Genomic DNA, 17,441 nt, shown 5'->3' with positions numbered 1-17,441 from the left:
CAGACCAGTGAAATAGCTTACTGGATCTGGCCCGTTTTCTGGAAGAAGACCAACATGACATTCGTCTTCTTCCGAGGTGAAGCCCAGAAAGAAAAGCAGCCCAGCCCTTCTCTATCCCATGATCCCATCGGCAGCCTGACTCGCCAGAAAAATTCACCACATCCCGTTAGACTTCGCAAACTCGCCAACCAAAACTCCCCATGGCGGCGCAGGCGCTGCCGTTCCTCCGGTGGAGCCGGAGCGCCGCCTCCCTCCGCGCGCGCTCCTCCACCACAGCCGCGCCGCACCGCCTCTTCTCGACCCTCCGCCGCCCCGCCGCCTGCTGCGAGGCCGGCTCCAAGGTCATGCTCAAGGGGATGGACTACTCGGAACTCGAGGTATGGGCTCGGCTCAGGACTTATGGGCTTTATGTACTTCGTTGGTTGGTCGCATGAGCATGTGAGTGAGATGATTTAGCGCGGGTGTTGTTCAGAATTGGGTGCAGGCGCAGGGGTTTCGGCCAGGCCAGTCCATGATGCTGTGGAAATGCCTATACGGGAACAACGTTTGGGCTCATTGTCACGACGAGCTAGCTGGTAAACTGTTTCTTCCTCCTCATAGTTAGCCTCGATAATTTTGACTGTATATCTAGTGGAATTCATCTGTTCATCACTAGTATGCTAGTAACTGACATGTATCATATTTTAGAAATATACGAGATCGAGTTATACATCAGCTGCTGGACCATGTTTAGTATTAGTTAACTATTGCACCATATTTCCAATTTGTCTCATCGACAATGTCGTCGTTGTACTATCAAGTAGAATTTATTTTCTGATATACAAATTTAGTAACTTACTAACTTTACCAGTACATCTACCTTTGTAAGTTCTAGTTGTGCTTCACCTTTCTCTCACTAAATTATTGTCCAATGGGGGTCTATTGTTTTTTGGTTGGAATTATACCTGCAAATGTGCTTACAATTCTTCTCTTTATTGAAGATATGTGTCATTTGATGTATTGTCAAATGTTAACTGAATGGATGTGACCCCCTTTACCTTTAAAACCCTTAAGGTTTAAACAAGGACTTCAGGAAGATGATAACCGAGCATGCTGATCTCAAGGCATTAACTGTGAAGGACATTCTCACTGCATCAGATGGAACCCGTAAGGTAGTTTTCAGTGTTGCTGATATCTTCTGAGCTGATTTGCATAATATGATTGATTTTGGAACACAGGATGTTACAGATACTGTTCTCTCTTGAAGATGGTCCAGTGATTGAAACAGTTATCATTCCTTGCGCTAGGGGCAGGACAACTGTCTGTGTTTCTAGTCAAGTTGGTTGTGCCATGAACTGTCAGTTTTGCTTCACTGGGAGGTTTGTTTACCTGCAAGCCATTTGTTTTTTTCTCCCTCTTTGTCAGTACTAATTTTACGTTTGCTTTCTTTCTTTGACATATGTAGGATGGGTTTGAGAAAACATCTGTCAACAGCTGAAATTGTTGAGCAGGCTGTGTTTGCTCGTAGGCTATTCTCTGATGAATTTGGAGCAATTACTAATGTTGTATTTATGGTAAGCATTCTCTTTAAGTACCTTTGCTTTGTCTGTATTCCTATGATTAACTGGGCATCTTGTGTAACTAATAGCATACAATTTGTAGTTTACATTTTTTTTAATCCTGATTTCTTTCCCTTCCATTCTGTCTTCCTGAAGTGACAGCAAAAATATGTAGTCCTGTCTACAGTGTATTATTAAACTTCTACTTTCAAGCCAATCCATATTGCTGCTGTTCAAATAGCACCTTTTTTTCTCGCAGTACTGTAAATTTGACACTGTTAGCGCATCTCCTTTGATGACATAAGGTGCAGAGGCATTGACATATACATAGTTACATCTCCTCTTATTAGTTGCCCCTGTCCTTATCAACAGTGTTATTTGTTCAGTTGTTAGGCTTCTTACTGCTGGTTGATGTATACATCATTCAGGCATCTTTTTCATATTTACCTGCTGCAATTGACTACTAATAACATCTCATCGTGTAGCTTACAGGATTTTCAGATTCTGTTATTTTTGCTGATTTGATGGCACACTTTCATACACATCTAATTTGTTCAGGGCATGGGTGAACCATTTCACAATATTGACAATGTAATAAAAGCCTCAGCAATAATGGTTGACGATCAAGGTCTTCATTTTAGTCCTCGCAAGGTTACTGTATCCACAAGTGGTCTTGTCCCTCAGTTAAAACGCTTCCTCCGTGAATCCAATTGCTCCCTGGCCGTCAGTCTTAATGCAACAACGGACGAGGTAGTGGTTATTCTGTTCGGTTGTTGTTCTTTTGTTTTTTTGCTGACCTGTAAAGAAACTTGTTTTGCAGGTTAGAAATTGGATAATGCCCATAAACAGAAAGTACAATCTTAACATGCTTCTTGGCACCTTAAGGGAGGAACTTTGCCTCAGAAAGAATTACAGAGTTCTATTTGAATATGTTATGCTTTCTGGAGTGAACGACAGGTGAGAAATATGCTTAAGTACCTTTGCCTGCTGTATCTGTCTAGTCATATATTATGCATATATTAGCAGAGGTGCGCATAAATCCCCTTTCTGTTAATGCCTGCATGCATCTTTCTCTAACACTTTCCTGTTAATCAGAAGGCTTTTTCTTTTCCTATTTGGTCAAAGCATATATTTAGGCCTACCTGCCACATTGTGTAGTTGACTGCTGTTATTGTAATCATTAGCTCGAGATAAATTGAACGTCAGACCTTCTTTTTCTTTTTGTATTAACCTAGTCTTACCATTAATCCATATGCAAACTGAATCCTTTTCAGTATGAACCTTTTTAAGGCTATCGCACCCTAAATTGTACACTTTTTTTGGGTCAACTGTACTTGCAGTATGGATGATGCAAAGAGGCTTATCGAGCTCGTCCAAGGGATCCCTTGCAAGATCAACCTCATCTCTTTCAATCCCCACAGCGGTTCCCAATTCAAGCCCACACCCGATGAGAAGATAATCGAGTTCCGAAACGTTTTAATTCAAGGCGGCCTTATAGTTTTTGTTCGGCTCAGCAGAGGGGACGATCAGATGGCTGCCTGCGGGCAGCTTGGAGAGCCTGGAGACTACCAGCTGCCTCTGCTCCGTGTACCTGAGAAATTCCAGGTCGCCTTGTGAATTGTGACGCGCGGTGAGCAACTTGATGAACACGCAGTTCCCGGAAGTTATGCCATCTCCGAAGACCGATCTGGAATTTTGCGATATGGTATCGACGCTGTTGGTCCTTCATCTGAGCCTGGATATGTAAGAACACATTTTGACATGGGCACATGATGCTTCTGCCGATCCGTGGTGTATCCTAATCGAGCATTTGATAAGAATATAAACTGGGTTGTAGCAAGTTGTGTTACATTTCGCACTCTCGTACCAACGCCGTCCGACTCAGGAAAGCTAAAGCATTGCGTCGTGCGGCTTTGGTCTTTGGGTGCGTGACACTTGGCGTTTACGCGTAGCCCATCCTGCGGTCTGAGTCTGAATCGGCAAAGCTAAATTCTGCTGTTACTGGTCATTCGAAAAGCTTGGCTTGGATTTTGGATTACTGGCGATCAGGATTCAGGAGTGGCAGAAAAGAATCTCGGAACGCCTGCAAGGCTTGGCTTGCCGGAGCGAGATACCTTAACCCCTAAGTGCAGTCTCAATGCAGACGTAGAGTTTTAAGCCTCAAAGACTATCACAAGAAACTATGCTTCCCAATGCAAAGTGTATTACTTTGGTTTATATGGTCTACTTGTCTCTCTCATATTTATTTTTGATTTGCGTGAAGACTTGGAGTCTAAATAAGACTTGGAGTCTTGGTTTCTCTCACTCTCTCTTCCATAAATATACTGTCACATCAACAAAATATAATAAATAGAAAACTTAGACTCTATGATAAAGTCTGCATTGAGAGTGCCCTAAGGCGTGCATGGCACCACCAACTCAGCACCTGGCCACCCTAGAAGCTAGTAAGAGAAAAGGGAAAGCGAGAAATCTAGCACGAGCCCCCACCCGGATCAAAGCGCCTCCGATCCATTTCCAAAAGCAACTCCATCACGCTGCACATCATGGGGCGGCTTTAGCACTAACCTGCTGCCGAACTGGTAGACACGCTTACACGATCGTCGCGCGTTTCGCCTTTAGCGGGAGCCCCGGATATTCCTCGCTCCGCCATGGCACTACTGGCTGATTGCATGATGATGCTTTTGTTTGTGCGGGAGATCTTTGTCAAGTTGGAGACATATATGCATACGACGAGTTCACGTACGTGTAAAATGTAGGCGCGTAGCTAGAGGGTGGTCCGGGCGGGCCATGGACCACCCTAGGAATCCAGTCAAATACATATGACCCCTGTTTAGCAATTCAAATCGATTGATTCCGGAAAAAAAAAGAAGACGTTGCTCTTGGTGTTCATCGCCTCTTTTCACTATGGCGTTTTCTTGCACATTTGTGTTGGAAATTTGTGATCTCGGGATAACAACCTAGATCTGCATGGCAAATAAATTCCACAAATTAGAAATAACATACCAAATATATTCATGTACCGTGATTGGCAGGTACACCTAATATTTCCATCTATAAGTCGGCCCCGGTCCCACAGTGTTGTCTATAAATATGAGACGGAGGGGTACCCTCTGTAATCCTAATCAGTTAATCTCACGATTAGCAAAACACCAATCAATTAGGGCACTGGAGGGGCTGGAAGCGCGACTTCCTCATCTACTTCGTGGCAGGCACCGACGGGAGTTGCTGGTCATCATCGACATCAAGATCTTCATCAACAAGAGATCTAAATCTCTCTAATTGGTGAAGATTAAACTCTACTTCATCTACATCAGCCCTACTACTACAACTACAGAGGCGTTCATGGATTCAAAGGTTCTAATCAGTATTAATCTAATTAATTCCACATTAAGTAATTAGTAATCATGATTAGACTAAGCTAAGATCCTGTTCATGGTTAATTAATTCTAACAATCGGTATCAAGAGCCTTCTTAGATCTGTCATGATCCTAATATCCAGAGTCATTATTTTCTAAGCCTCTGTTGATCTATGATTGGATCTGGTTCATGCACAGTCATCTTTAAGCCATGGTTATGCCTCTGTTGTTTTGTCGGTTTAAGATGCATCAGTTTAAGATGTATGTGCTGTGCAGATTAGATCCTATTGCATAGTTAGGTTTGAATCATGTTTTAGATGCAATCAAGTTCATGCAGTAATGTTTTGCATGCAACTAGATTTATTTGATGTTTAATTAAGGTACTGAATGCATGATTAGATCTAAATCATGGTTAATTATGTTTCTGATCACGAGATTAGATCTGATCTAATTTGGTTTAGGTCAAGTTTAAGATTAATCTTGATTTGTTTATGCTAAAAGTCTCGGATTAGATGCAAATGATTAACTTAATGGAACTATGCAATTAATATTCAAAGGGTTTTCGGCTGCTAAGTTTTTCCCCAAATAATTTCCTAAGTTTCACGAATCCTTGCCTAACGCCAAGCAATTAGGATTTGATTTGCCAAATTAAGCACTCGTTAGCATTGAGAAGGAGGAGAACAAACTCGAATTGCAAAGTTCATGAAGAAAATTTTCCCAAAATGCTAATAATCTGACCCTAGTCATCATGAGTTGAGGAAACTTATTTACATCTCCGTAGCGGCATGAGTTGTCTTCGTGACTGGCTGCCGAAGAGACCTGCTGCATGGCCGCCATTAGATGTCGGCGAGCCATGAGCTCTGCACGCCAGCACCGATGCACAGCGAACCACCCAGGCCATGATTTGCGCCCCAGCGGAACCCCTCGACGGAGCCGCGCGCGACCTGGTCGCATGCGACGCCGGCGAGAGGGCCCGCAGTGGTGCTCGGTCTGCAGCAGCTTGTGCGCAGTGCTTTGGTGCAAGGATCTCTCGACACACACGACCATCACGCACGGCCGCGGAGAGTCAAAGCTCGGCCATCACGCAGGCCTGCGGACGCTCGGCGACTGGCCATCATGGGCGGCCATCCCGCGTGGCGCATCAGCAGGGTGGATCCTCAGGACCCGCGAGCGTGGCAACCAGCGGCAGTAGCGCGCGCCAGCGGCACACACGGCAGCCCGCGCCCCTCCACCGCACACGACACATCAAAGGAGCAGCGGCGCGCGGTGCCCAGGCAGGCGCGCGGCGCACGCATCAGGCGGCGGCGGCGGCCTCAGGGCCGAGCCGCATCAGGCAGGGGGGTCCCGGGGCACGAGCCGCTCGGCCGGCTGCTGGGCGCGCATGGCCCTGGCGGCGGCGCGTGGCCCGGCGCGGGGGCTTCGGTCGGCCAGCTGCCATAAGGACGAGGCGGCGCGCGCATGCAGGAGCGCCTGGTGGCGCACCGAGCTGGCGGGCCGGGAGCGGCGGCCAGACCCAGGGCCAAAGCCATGAGCCGGCAGTGGCGCGTGAGATGAGCTGAGATGGGTGCTGTCGGTAGAGAAGATTTAGGGTTTCCTCTCATATTTTATATGTGTGCAATTTTCGTTCCCTGCCATTGGATCGATACGAACGGCCACGATCAAGTGTCACGATTAGGGTTTGCGGCAAGTGGGCTGAGCTGGGCTAGTGGCGCGCTATTGGGCTGAGCTGCGCACCATGATGGTTGGGCCAATTCAGCGTTTTAGGTCCGTTAAATATTCTTTTAGCCCAATTTTTTAATGTTTAAAGGCTTTAATTATTCACTGTTGCACTTATTATTACCAGCTTTATGTTTATTTAATGCCCATGAGTATTTATTTTTCCATATTTGAGATATCTATTGTTTATAATTTCGCAAATAAATTTATTGTTTAATTTATTTATGATAGATATTTCTAAATTATGAATAGTGATATTTTCTATAATTTTGATGTTATAAGGTTAATTTAAGAATAATTATGAAAAATTATCACTGATAATGAGCTTAATTTTAAGCTATTGATGAGTCTTATTTTTCAGCACAATTAATTCATAATGTTAGACGTGCTTGCTAAATGAGAAAGAATCTAAAGATTAATGAGCTTTATCTTTTGTAAGTGCAATAAAATTTCAATTTTCAATGCAATTAAGTTTAATAATGTTTTATACACTGATTATATGGTAAAGTTTAAGATTTTATTAGGCTTATATTTACAGTGAAATTTAATCTCTTTATGATTTATGTGTTATTTCACTGCTTAAGTTTGAGTTTAAAATTCCAGAATAAGTGTATTTGCCTTAATGTTTTCATTATGCTTTATTGATGAACATTAAATTAGTTCGCATTGTTTAAGCTGAAAAATTATATTTTTCCACCATGCGCAATTAAGATGCTCTCTAATCAAATGGAACCATCGAGAAGTTTGATTAGAGTACACTTGTAATTAATTCTGACCATCGTTGTTTTAATTATGAGTTAATGATAAGTTTCGTTTGTTTTCCCCATCGGTGATGCAAATTGAAACTTATGGCATGATTTTAATCAGACCATCGTAGGGTTAATCTTGTGCCTTTATGTGCATCTTGTTGTATAAGATTATTGAGACTTCAATTTTATGATTTTTCAGTGGATTATAAGGACTTACTAAGTACCATTGAGCCCTTTAATGGCACCAACTTTCCTAAGTGGAATAATGAGGTGTGTGCAGTTCTCAGAGTTCTAGACTTTGATTACGCACTTTATGAGTATAAACCTGTTAATCCTTCTATAAGTACTGAGAATCATAATGAGCAATTAAGTTGGAGAAATGGCAAAAAAAATCCAACGAATTTGCAAAATTAGTTATAAAACATTCAATCTCAGATGTCATAAGGGGAGCATTTCCTTATAGGAAGGATGATAGGGAACTAAGTGTTAAGGAGTTTATGAACTCCATTGAGGAATGTTATAAAATTAATTATTCCAACTTCCTCATAAATAAGCTGTCTACCTCACGTTATGATGGGCGCAATGGACTAAGTATACACATTAAAAGCATGTACAATATGGTTGCTGAGTTGAAAGCACTTGGCAGGTTCATCTCTGATGATCTGCTGGTGCCGTATCTTATGGCTTCTCTACTAGAGAATTATAATAAGCGTGCTCAAAATGTGGATACTCCAGTAAGATATAAGTTATGTGAGTCACTTCATCAAGTGCAAAGGAAGGGTAATAAAGTTGTCTCCTAAGCTCTTTTAAGTTAAAGTTTCCCCTAAATTTTGGTGGATTGATTGAGATGCATTCCCAGTAGGTCATTAAGTCTGACCCATAAGATCAGGGGAGGTCAAGAGGAGCAAAGTTTAATGATGATGATGAAGATGTTAAATGCTTCGCATTAGTTTTATATATTTAGCCATATTTGTTTTCAGTAATAAGTGATTCTGAACATTTGCTAAGTTTTGAGATAATAAGTATATCATCATTGTTGATTTTGCTATCTTGTCAAGGAATTATTTTATTTATTTCTTGCATATTGTGTAATGCTTCAATAAGTTGTTGATGAGACCTTGTCGAAATTGTGATCTTATTAGTTAAATCACATTTCGAATGGGAGAATTGGAATGTCTCCTCAAGTATAAGAGATACTCCAGTTGTAATGTCTCATAAGAATGAGAGATACTCCAGTCATTAGATGTAAGACAATAAAGAGTTATCACCATATTTTATTTGCCCATAAAGATTGATATTCAAAAGGCTGAATTAGAAAATCGGCTCATATAAAGGGTGAATATGATGGAGAACTCTCTAAAAAAAACCATTGTGACAGGAGAATTACTCCATAAAGCCAATTGTCTCAAATAAAGTTAAGTGTGACTTGATTCATTATTCTAGCCATCGCTGATTAATGAATCAATGTTCACAAAGTTTTGTTGCTCTAGTTCATTTCTAGCCATCGTTGTTTGACTAGTTCAATGAAGCTTGAGACTTTTGAAGTATGGCTTATATTTATCATTTCTGGTCATCGCTGTTTGGTAAATATTTGACCACAAGCTTTGCTGCTCTTGTTCATTTCTAGCCATCGCTGGTGTGGGCTTGATTAGTAAAGAAAATTGATCAATGGTATATTAAAGATAAAGAACTTATGTTATGATGAGCTACCATTTATGGATATCCTAATAAGTCTGAGGGGTACTATTTCTACCACTATAATTGTCTCAACTATTGTGTTTCTAAAGGAATGCAAAGATCAGTTGTTTCAACTGTTGTGTTCTTAAAAGAATGCAGAGATTAGTGGGAGTCAGTGGGAGCTCACAAAGGAGGAAGAGATGATTTGGAGAGATGTGGGCTTAGTTACCCCGCATCGATGATTCAAGTAGCAGATTCTCATAATATTTAATTCATGCAATTAGTTAAGTAAACCTCCATCTTAATCTACCATATATTTTGTTGAGGATTCTCATAAGTTGATTAATCCCAACATGAATATGTGATATATAATAACGGTTGATATTGGCATAAAAGAATGACCTCATTCGTTTTGAAGGTCACTATAAAGGAGGCCATAAATTGAGTCTATGAGCTTTAGTATAAATTTGTGATGGAGTCAAATTAGTATCTTGCCATGATCATGATTCCGAAAGAGAATTAAAATACTGAGCTTATAGCTTACCATGATTAAATGTTCATGGATAAAGGTATGTACTGAGATGAAGGTGGAAAAGTTACTATCCTACTACTTAAGTGGATGATGCTCTACTAAGTAAAGTGACGATTAGAATATGCTACTAATGTTGAGAGATTTCCTATCATCATTAAATTAAATTTAAAGTAATCTTGGTGAAAGCCTCTTATGTTTTGGGCATCAATGTACACTAAGATTGGACCAAGAAAATGTTAGAATCATCACTTGAGATGTAAGTTGTCTAAAGTGATACAATAAAAATAAATATTAAGATATGATGTTCTATTAGCAAATTATGTCTAATACCCTAAGAATAAAGTTGAGATAAAATTAAGGAAGACGTTCCTTATGCTTCAATCTTTTGAAGCTTATGCATGAGTCTCTAAGTGATTGACTTTGCATTTGTAAGCCGGAAATCCTTATGTGTTTAATACTATCCAAAAGAGGTCCATTTGATAATGTACAAGACACCATAGCATGCTTTTTTATTATAAATTATTTAGCTAAGAGTTCTGTAAGAATGTGAGGATGTAAAAGTGCACATTAGATTATGTCCTTCACTTTCGCAGAAAAGAGCAATTTTATTGAGAGCTCTAAGCAAACTTGGCATAATGAAAACTGAGATTGCATAAGGCATGTTTTAACTTATCAAGCTTTAGAATTATATTCTGGTGTTAAGTTTATGGACAGCAAATTGATACTGCTATGATTGCGGTATTCATTCGAGTAACAACATAATTATTGATGATGTCTAGACTACTGATGATTAAGTATTATGTTGTGAAAGAAAGGTCCCAGGATCAATTTATTAAAGTTAAAGAAATAAGTTTGAGTTTATGCTAGCAAGTATTATTCAAGACTTGTCACTCATCTCATTTAAATTTTCGCGAAATTAAGTATGAGATTTGTGAACGGTCTTGGACCTAATTCTGGATACATGATCATTCCCAAATAAGTAATAAGTGTTCTATCGAGGTATTGCAGTGAACTGTGGGTAATGGAGTCCCGGTAGTGAATTGAATACTACTGATGACGCATTGGTCCGGTCTTACTGTTGTACTGAGTGTGAACATAAGTTTAAAGCGAACATAAATTGTTAACCGTTCGATCAAGTGGGAGAATGTTGGAAATTTGTGATCTCAGGATAACAACCTAGACCTGCATGGCAAACAAATTCCACAAATTAGAGATAACATACCAAATATATTCATGTACCGTGATTGGCAGGTGCACCTAATGTTTCCATCTATAAATCGGCCCCAGTCCCACAGTGCTGTCTATAAATATGAGATGAAGGGGTATCCTCTGTAACCCTAATCAGTTAATCTCACGATTAGCAAAACACCAATCAATTAGGGCACTGGAGGGGCTGGAAGCGCGACTTCCTCATCTACTTCGTGGCAGGCACCGACGGGAGTTGCTGGTCATCATCGACATCAAGATCTTCATCAACAAGAGATCTAAATCTCTCTAATTGGTGAAGATTAAACTCTACTTCATCTACATCAGCCCTACTACTACAACTACAGAGGCATTCATGGATTCAAAGGTTCTGGTCAGTATTAATCTAATTAATTCCACATTAAGTAATTAGTGATCATGATTAGACTAAGCTAAGATCCTGTTCATGGTTAATTAATTCTAACAATTTGTACTCTTGAACAACTGCGGTTGTGACCATTAAACATATTATTTTCAAAATTGTTCATTTTAGAATGTCGGTTTGATAAGTTCTTTATTTATATAGTATTACTAAAAGTTTATATTAAGATGGACCACCCTAAATTGAAATCCTAGCTACGTCACTGGTAAAATGAACTCTTGTCGTGCAAAATTCATGTGATTTTTTTTCATGTTCGACTGACGACATTAGAGCATGACTAATAATTTAGCCGGCTGCATGCTAGTGACATGCATGTCGCTTATAGTCATCTAACAGGCCCCTCATATATAATAATTGGCTATTGATGTGTACTGCACTATTAGTATATGACTCACCTCATTCTCACACTAGTTTTATATGTTTGAGCTGGCTGTAAGCTCGCATCTCTCTTCTCTTGTCTCTTCCCCACTTCAGCATCAATTTAACATGGCACCTCCTTCAATCAGCTTAGGTCACCTTATTGCATTTGCTCTTTAATAGCAAGAATGTTTTGCTGCCTCGGCACGACAATAATGCGCTGCGACGTTGTACCGTCTGGTCCAACTAAGTTCTTTTCTTGTGCCTAAATTAGTGCAGCACATCCTTGTCATGGGCCAATATCCTCCACAAAATCTTCTCATTCAAGGCACCTACGACGTATACTTCCTGCATGCATATGTGCTGATCCTGTAGATACGTACATTTTGTTCCCCGAGAATATAATTAATATATCTACAGGAACAGCATATATGCAGCAAGCATGAAGTGTGAAGAAGTTAATGCTATTTGGGTGTTGGAAACTAATAAACTCCAGCGGATTCTGCAACGGAAATGTGGTTTTCGAGCTCCGTGGCGTTGATTAAGCTGGGTTATCATGCTTGGGTGCCCGTGCGCATTTCTAGACAGGTCTTGCGCAGGAAGAACAAGAGCCGCCAAAGACACACACGTTTCCCGGCCGCCTAGGGCTAGTCTACCAGCGACGTGGACGCCGCAATTATTTGGTGAATTCCATCGCGCAAATGATTCGCGGTGCCAGCCCAGCAGCTAGAGCATGATCGCGCAGTGGTGCGTCGCGACCAACTGACACGCCTCTAATTGACTTGCGTCGCACGCGTGTCTCCCCCTCGATCCGCGTCGCCTTGCAAGAGCCCGAGATCAGGGGAAGGGAGCGGCCGTGATTTTTACCGGGGCGTGGCGCTGGACGGCGTCGTTGTTACGGCCACTGGCGAGACTGTTACTGTAACTGCTGCCGTGCTCGGGAGCGGGCTTGCCGGTTGCCGCTGTGCTCTGCGTGCGCGGCGGCGAAAAAGTTGCAGAGCAAAGCGCGAGGACGAGGCAGGCAGGAAGGAAGCGCATGGGCATAGGCATCAACCAGGGAAAGCTACACGTAACCTCCCATACATAACACGGCAACTCCCCCGGCTCCTCCCCTGATCGATCATTCGATCCCTTCCTTCCGCCCACCCGCCACGCGTGTCGCGCCATGGTGTCCACGCAGCGGCCGCCGCCGCCGGAGAGGCCGCCGCCGCCCGTGCCCGCGTCCGCATCCGTTCCCGCTCCCGCTAAGCCTCCGCCGCTGGAGACGCCCCCGCCGCCGTCGCCCTCGTCCCAGGCCGGGGACGAGTACCACACGCCGCCGCCGTCGCTCGACGCGTCGCCGCGGGAGGAGCCCGGCGGCTTCCCCCGCGACGGGAGGGGAGAAGGGGCGCGTGCGGCCGCGCCCCCGACGAGGAGCCCGACGCCTCACGCGTCGCCGCCGCGGGAGGAGCCCGGCGGCTTCCCCCGCGACGTGAGGGGAGAAGGGGCGCGGGCGGCCACGCCCTCGACGAGGAGCCCGCCGCTCCACGCGTCACCGCCGCGGGAGGAGGCCGCCGGTCTGCCCAGCGGCGGGAGGGGGGAGGCGGGGGCGCCCGCCAAGAGCCCGCAGCTCTCGCCCGTGCGCCTCCCCGCGCCGCACCTCCTGCCGCCGCCGGCCTCCCCCTCCCCCTCCGGCCGGAACGGGCACGAAGCGGCCGCGGCGCCGGCGCGCCCTCCGCAGCTCCGGCTGGCGACGGGGCTCGTCCGGACGCCGTCGCAGGGGTCGCTCGCGACCAGGTCCCCGTCCCCGTCCCCGTCGCCCTCGCCCACGCCGCCGTCGCCGCTGACCCCCGCGCCTGCGGGCAACAGGAGCGGCCACGGCCCGCCCAAGCAGCGCGCGGAGGCCTGGAAGCCGCCGCCGTCGCCCGGGATCGCGGCACCGCACTTCAACCCCGCCGTGGAGGCCGTCACGTCGCCGCTGCGCCTCGGCAACGCGCACCACCTCGATCACCACAACCAGCAGCAGCAGCAGCACGCGGCTGCGGCTGCGGCGGCGGAGAACGGGGGCGCGGTGCCTCCCGACGTGGCGGCCGTGGCCGCGGTCGGGGAGCGGAGGGAGCTGTCCGTGACGCTGCGGCTGGCCACGGCGGTGCTCAGCCTCGCGGCCTTCTCGGTCATCGCCAGTGCCCGGACGTCCGGCTGGGCCGGCGACTCCTACGCCCGCCACCAGCAGTACAGGTCAGTGATCGCCACTTGCTCACACGTTTCGTCTCCTCCCGGTTTCCTTTCGCCGGTTTCGTCGGACGTGTCCGGTTTCTGACGGTTACAGGAGTTGTTGCTCGCACAAGAACATTTTTTGCTCGCACAAGAACATTTTCTTTCTTCTTCTTTTTTTTTTAAAAAAAAGAGAAGAAGTAGAAAAGACTCTTGATCTCGAATGCAATGCGCCGATACCAATCGAACAATTTGGTAATGATTTTGAATATCTAGTAGTATAAAAAAAATACCTACCTAACATACCACTTGGTAGCTGGTCCATTCAGATGTTTCCCTGCTTCCATTTTCTTAAGCTAAATAGAATTGCATCCCTGTTCTTGGCAAACGCAATGGCAGGTACGCCGTCGCGGTGAACGTGATCGTCTGCGCCTACTCGATCGCGCAATCGTTCGTCGAGATCCGCCGCCTGATCGCGCCCAGGTTCATATTCCGGAGCATGTCGAGCTACTACTGCAGCCTGTTCCTGGACCAGGCAAGCGCACCCTGAACAGAGCTGAAATTGCTTGCCCCCCGTGCTCAAGAAACTGAACCCTTAGTTGGTGCTCCGTTGCACGCACGGCGTGGTGTGCCTGCTGCAGGTCCTGGCGTACCTCCTGATGTCGGCGTCGTCGGCGGCCGCGTCGCGCAACGACCTGTGGGTGTCGAGGTTCGGCACGGACGCCTTCAACAGGAAGATCAGCAGCGCCCTGTGGCTGTCCTTCATCGCGTTCCTGATGCTCGCCCTCAACGCGCTCATCTCCACGGCCAACCTCTTCAGCATGGTCTGATCGAGCCAGCCAGTACCGGTTGTAAATTTTGGAGTAAATATAAATATCGCTGCAGATTAGCCGGAGGCATAGTACATCCATCATACACGATGCTTGTGGTACTGGGCCTGGGCCATCAGAAATTCAGAATACGCTTGATCAATGGCTAATAGAATGCTGAAGCCTTTTTTATGCGCAAAAATTGACATATTTGAGGTATCTGCGTACAGTTGCAACTCTGCGGCATGTGACAGTGACTCTCCTTGATGCAGTGTACTTAGTATCCATGAAATGGTAGTCTGCCTCTGCTACAGCCTACAGGGGCTTGTACTGAACCAACCAAGAGCAGAGATCCCTAAAAGTATCTCGATCTCAAAACATCTGAAGAACCTAGCTAATAAATCATCTTCTAGTACGTAGTAGCATACAGCATAAGTACTCCACTAGGCAATTCATCAGGCCTGGATCTCCACCTGGTTGACTCTGCTCAACCAGATGGAGTGCAGGATCATGTGGAAGAGGTCGTACTTGACGGGCCTGGCGTGCCACAGGAAGTGCCGCTGCAGCCGCTTCACGCAGGCGTGCATCCTCACGTACCTCCGGAGCGGGATCCCCTGCAGGATCCGCTTCAGGTCCGGGATGTCCCTCTCGGCGACCACCACCGAGAAGGCGCTCCAGTCCAGCACCTCGCTCAGGGGCAGCACGAAGTTGTCGGCGATGATCACCGGCACGCACTCGTAGTAGAACGCCTCCACGATCCGGGGGCTGTTCACCTCGTACCCCATGGGGCACAGGCAGAAGCGGCTGTTCTTCATGTGCTGGATGTAGCTCATCCGCCGGGACACCCGGTCCGGCAGCGGGCCGTACACCCGCATCTCCTCGTCCCGCCCGCCGCCCCAGTGCCGGAGGAGCTCCGGCCGGACCCTGCCGTGCACGTTGCCGGCGAAGAAGGCCAGGATGCCCCGCCGGGAGACCGGCAGCCCGCCGACGTAGCGGAGCGGCCGCCGCGGCGTCCGGATGGTCGTTTCCGGCAGGGACACGTCCCTGCCGGGGGTGAAGATCCCCTCCGAGCTGTCGGCGTTGCACAGCGCCTTGATGGTGTTGTTGCGCAGGTCGCGGTGCGCTGTCGTCGTGTAAGGTCCCTGCAACAACAATCACATTCAGTGGGCAGGTGTTCTTGAGCAGTTGATGGAATTCTAGTAGGAAAGATGAAGAGAGCTTATAAGCTTACCCAGTCGTGGCAGGCGACGAGGAAATGGTCGGCTCCTCTGGTGCGATTCCAGAAGGGGTACTTGACGGCGAGGCCCCTGACGAAGTTCCTGAGGTAGACGGACAGCGGCCTGAGGTCGTGGGAGCCGGGCACGTAGCGCGTGAGCCTCAGCTGCTGGGAGCTGTAGGGCAGGTAAAAGAGGTGCGCCTTGGCGGCGTCGGCGACGACGTGCCGGCGGCTCTCCGCGAGGAGCTCATGAACCAGCCCTCGGAGGCGTAGATGCCACTGAGCGGAGGCGTGTGGAAGATGGGCCTCCGGCCGTCCTGGTAAATGTAAACTTTGAGTATCCGTTCCATCAGTTCATAGCTCCTGGATGATGATCACATGGGCTACGATTATGATGCGTTTATCAGTCAAATGCACGGGATACATACAAATGCATACTGGAGATTTGAAGTTCAAGATGTGTTTTTTTTTCTCCTGAAATGAAAAAACGGCAACATGACATGATCGAAAAGCAGGCGTATCACGGCGAGATCATGTTTCTCCCTCTGAGCCGATTGTGCAGGGAAACATGCCAAAACGCGCGCGAAAAAACTTGGAAACTCCTCCGTTCTTGGAGGAAGGGGAGACGCGACGCGTGTGCAGTAAACAATTGCTTGGATGACGCCGTGAGAACCGGTGGTTACCTCTTGAACTGGGAGACGTTCTTGAACAGAGGCGCGTACAGGTCAGGGTCGTCGAGCACCGTCTCGGCGTCGCGTATCTCCTTCTTGGCGTAGCGCAGCGCCTCCTCCGGCGCCATCCTCCAGTACGACGGCTGATCACACAGGCGAACGGCTGGGTTCAGACCACGCACGCACACTATGTCTATGAGCGAGGAAACCGACGGCCTGGAGCACACTAGCTAGCTCCGTCTCACCTCTCGCCTTCGACGCCTCACGGCGGGCGGGGGCGGCGGAGGAGAGGGCGGCGCGGCCGGTGCGCGAGGCGCCGACAAGTGCGGCGGCTGGTTCGCCACCGACAGCTGTCCGGTGAAGTCGGTCCTTGTGGTGGCGGACGCGCCGGGCGAGGAGGGCAGGGAGAAGGTGAGCAGCGCCGTGGCCGCGCCCGCGGCGAGGAGGAACGCGAGCGCCGCGGCGCGGCAGCAGCAGGCGGAGGGCATCGTCGTCGTCGTCGTCTTCGTCGGCGTCGTCGCGCCGCGGTGGCGGGGCCGGCGGCGGGGCGGCCCGGCGCGGGAAGCGGCCGAGGGCGTGGCGGCGGAGGGGGCCGGGGCCGGGGCCGCGAGGTGCGGAGGTGGACGCATCGCACCGGTGGGAAGCGGAGGAGGAGCAGACGGGCAGGCGGGCGGCCAGGAGGGAAGCGCGCGCGGGCGCACGCGTGGTGGTGTTTATGGACGACGAGCCAGGGATTCCGTGATCCTGTCTGGCCCGCTTCGGCCTCAGTCCTGACGCTCCCGTTCTGTGCAGGAAGCGTTTGTTCATGGAGCTCCGGCACGACGCCAGCACGGCCACCTTTGCCGCGGAGATCGCGCAGCGTAGCCCAAGACGCGAAGCTGCCCTTGCGATCTGCAAGCTGACCACAAGTTTTTGTTGCCACAAAGTAATTGCCTTATACCCTCGCTTTTTCAGGTATACAGCATTTTACGTTGCTTCCATATATGGAGAGCTGAGATTC

The 17,441-nt window shown here is 47.4% G+C and overlaps 2 protein-coding genes and 1 pseudogene across 4 annotated transcripts; 2 read left to right on the top strand and 1 right to left on the bottom strand.

Moving 5' to 3' along the window:
- Positions 1-140: 140 nt before the first annotated feature.
- On the top strand, positions 141-3,396 carry LOC120709952 (dual-specificity RNA methyltransferase RlmN-like). Of its 2 annotated transcripts, none has more exons than XM_039995568.1 (8): positions 141-377; positions 473-575; positions 1,054-1,151; positions 1,228-1,358; positions 1,445-1,553; positions 2,097-2,288; positions 2,359-2,495; positions 2,879-3,396. In XM_039995568.1, the coding sequence occupies exons 1-8, from the start codon at positions 201-203 to the stop codon at positions 3,153-3,155; spliced, it is 1,224 nt and encodes a 407-aa protein (XP_039851502.1). In that variant the 5' UTR covers positions 141-200; the 3' UTR covers positions 3,156-3,396. The 2 variants fall into 2 exon arrangements, with proteins under 2 accessions (XP_039851502.1, XP_039851504.1); XM_039995570.1 differs by having other exon boundaries at positions 2,813-2,953.
- Positions 3,397-12,547: 9,151 nt separating this feature from the next.
- LOC120709948 (CASP-like protein 4U1) lies at positions 12,548-14,793 on the top strand. 2 transcript variants are annotated; one of them, XM_039995564.1, is made up of 4 exons: positions 12,548-13,769; positions 14,145-14,280; positions 14,387-14,584; positions 14,691-14,793. In XM_039995564.1, exons 1-3 carry the CDS (start codon positions 12,718-12,720, stop codon positions 14,573-14,575), a joined length of 1,377 nt encoding a protein of 458 aa, XP_039851498.1. In that variant the 5' UTR covers positions 12,548-12,717; the 3' UTR covers positions 14,576-14,584; positions 14,691-14,793. The 2 variants fall into 2 exon arrangements, with proteins under 2 accessions (XP_039851498.1, XP_039851497.1); XM_039995563.1 differs by having other exon boundaries at positions 12,555-13,769; positions 14,387-14,763.
- Positions 14,794-14,937: 144 nt separating this feature from the next.
- On the bottom strand, positions 14,938-16,934 carry LOC120709947 (annotated as a pseudogene).
- Between the last annotated feature and the right edge of the window lie 507 nt (positions 16,935-17,441).

Source organism: Panicum virgatum, chromosome 5K (assembly GCF_016808335.1).
Source record: "Panicum virgatum strain AP13 chromosome 5K, P.virgatum_v5, whole genome shotgun sequence".
In the NCBI taxonomy this organism is placed as follows: domain Eukaryota; kingdom Viridiplantae; phylum Streptophyta; class Magnoliopsida; order Poales; family Poaceae; genus Panicum; species Panicum virgatum.
Note: the sequence above shows the minus strand (reverse complement) of the source record. Positions and strands in the feature narration are given on the sequence as shown.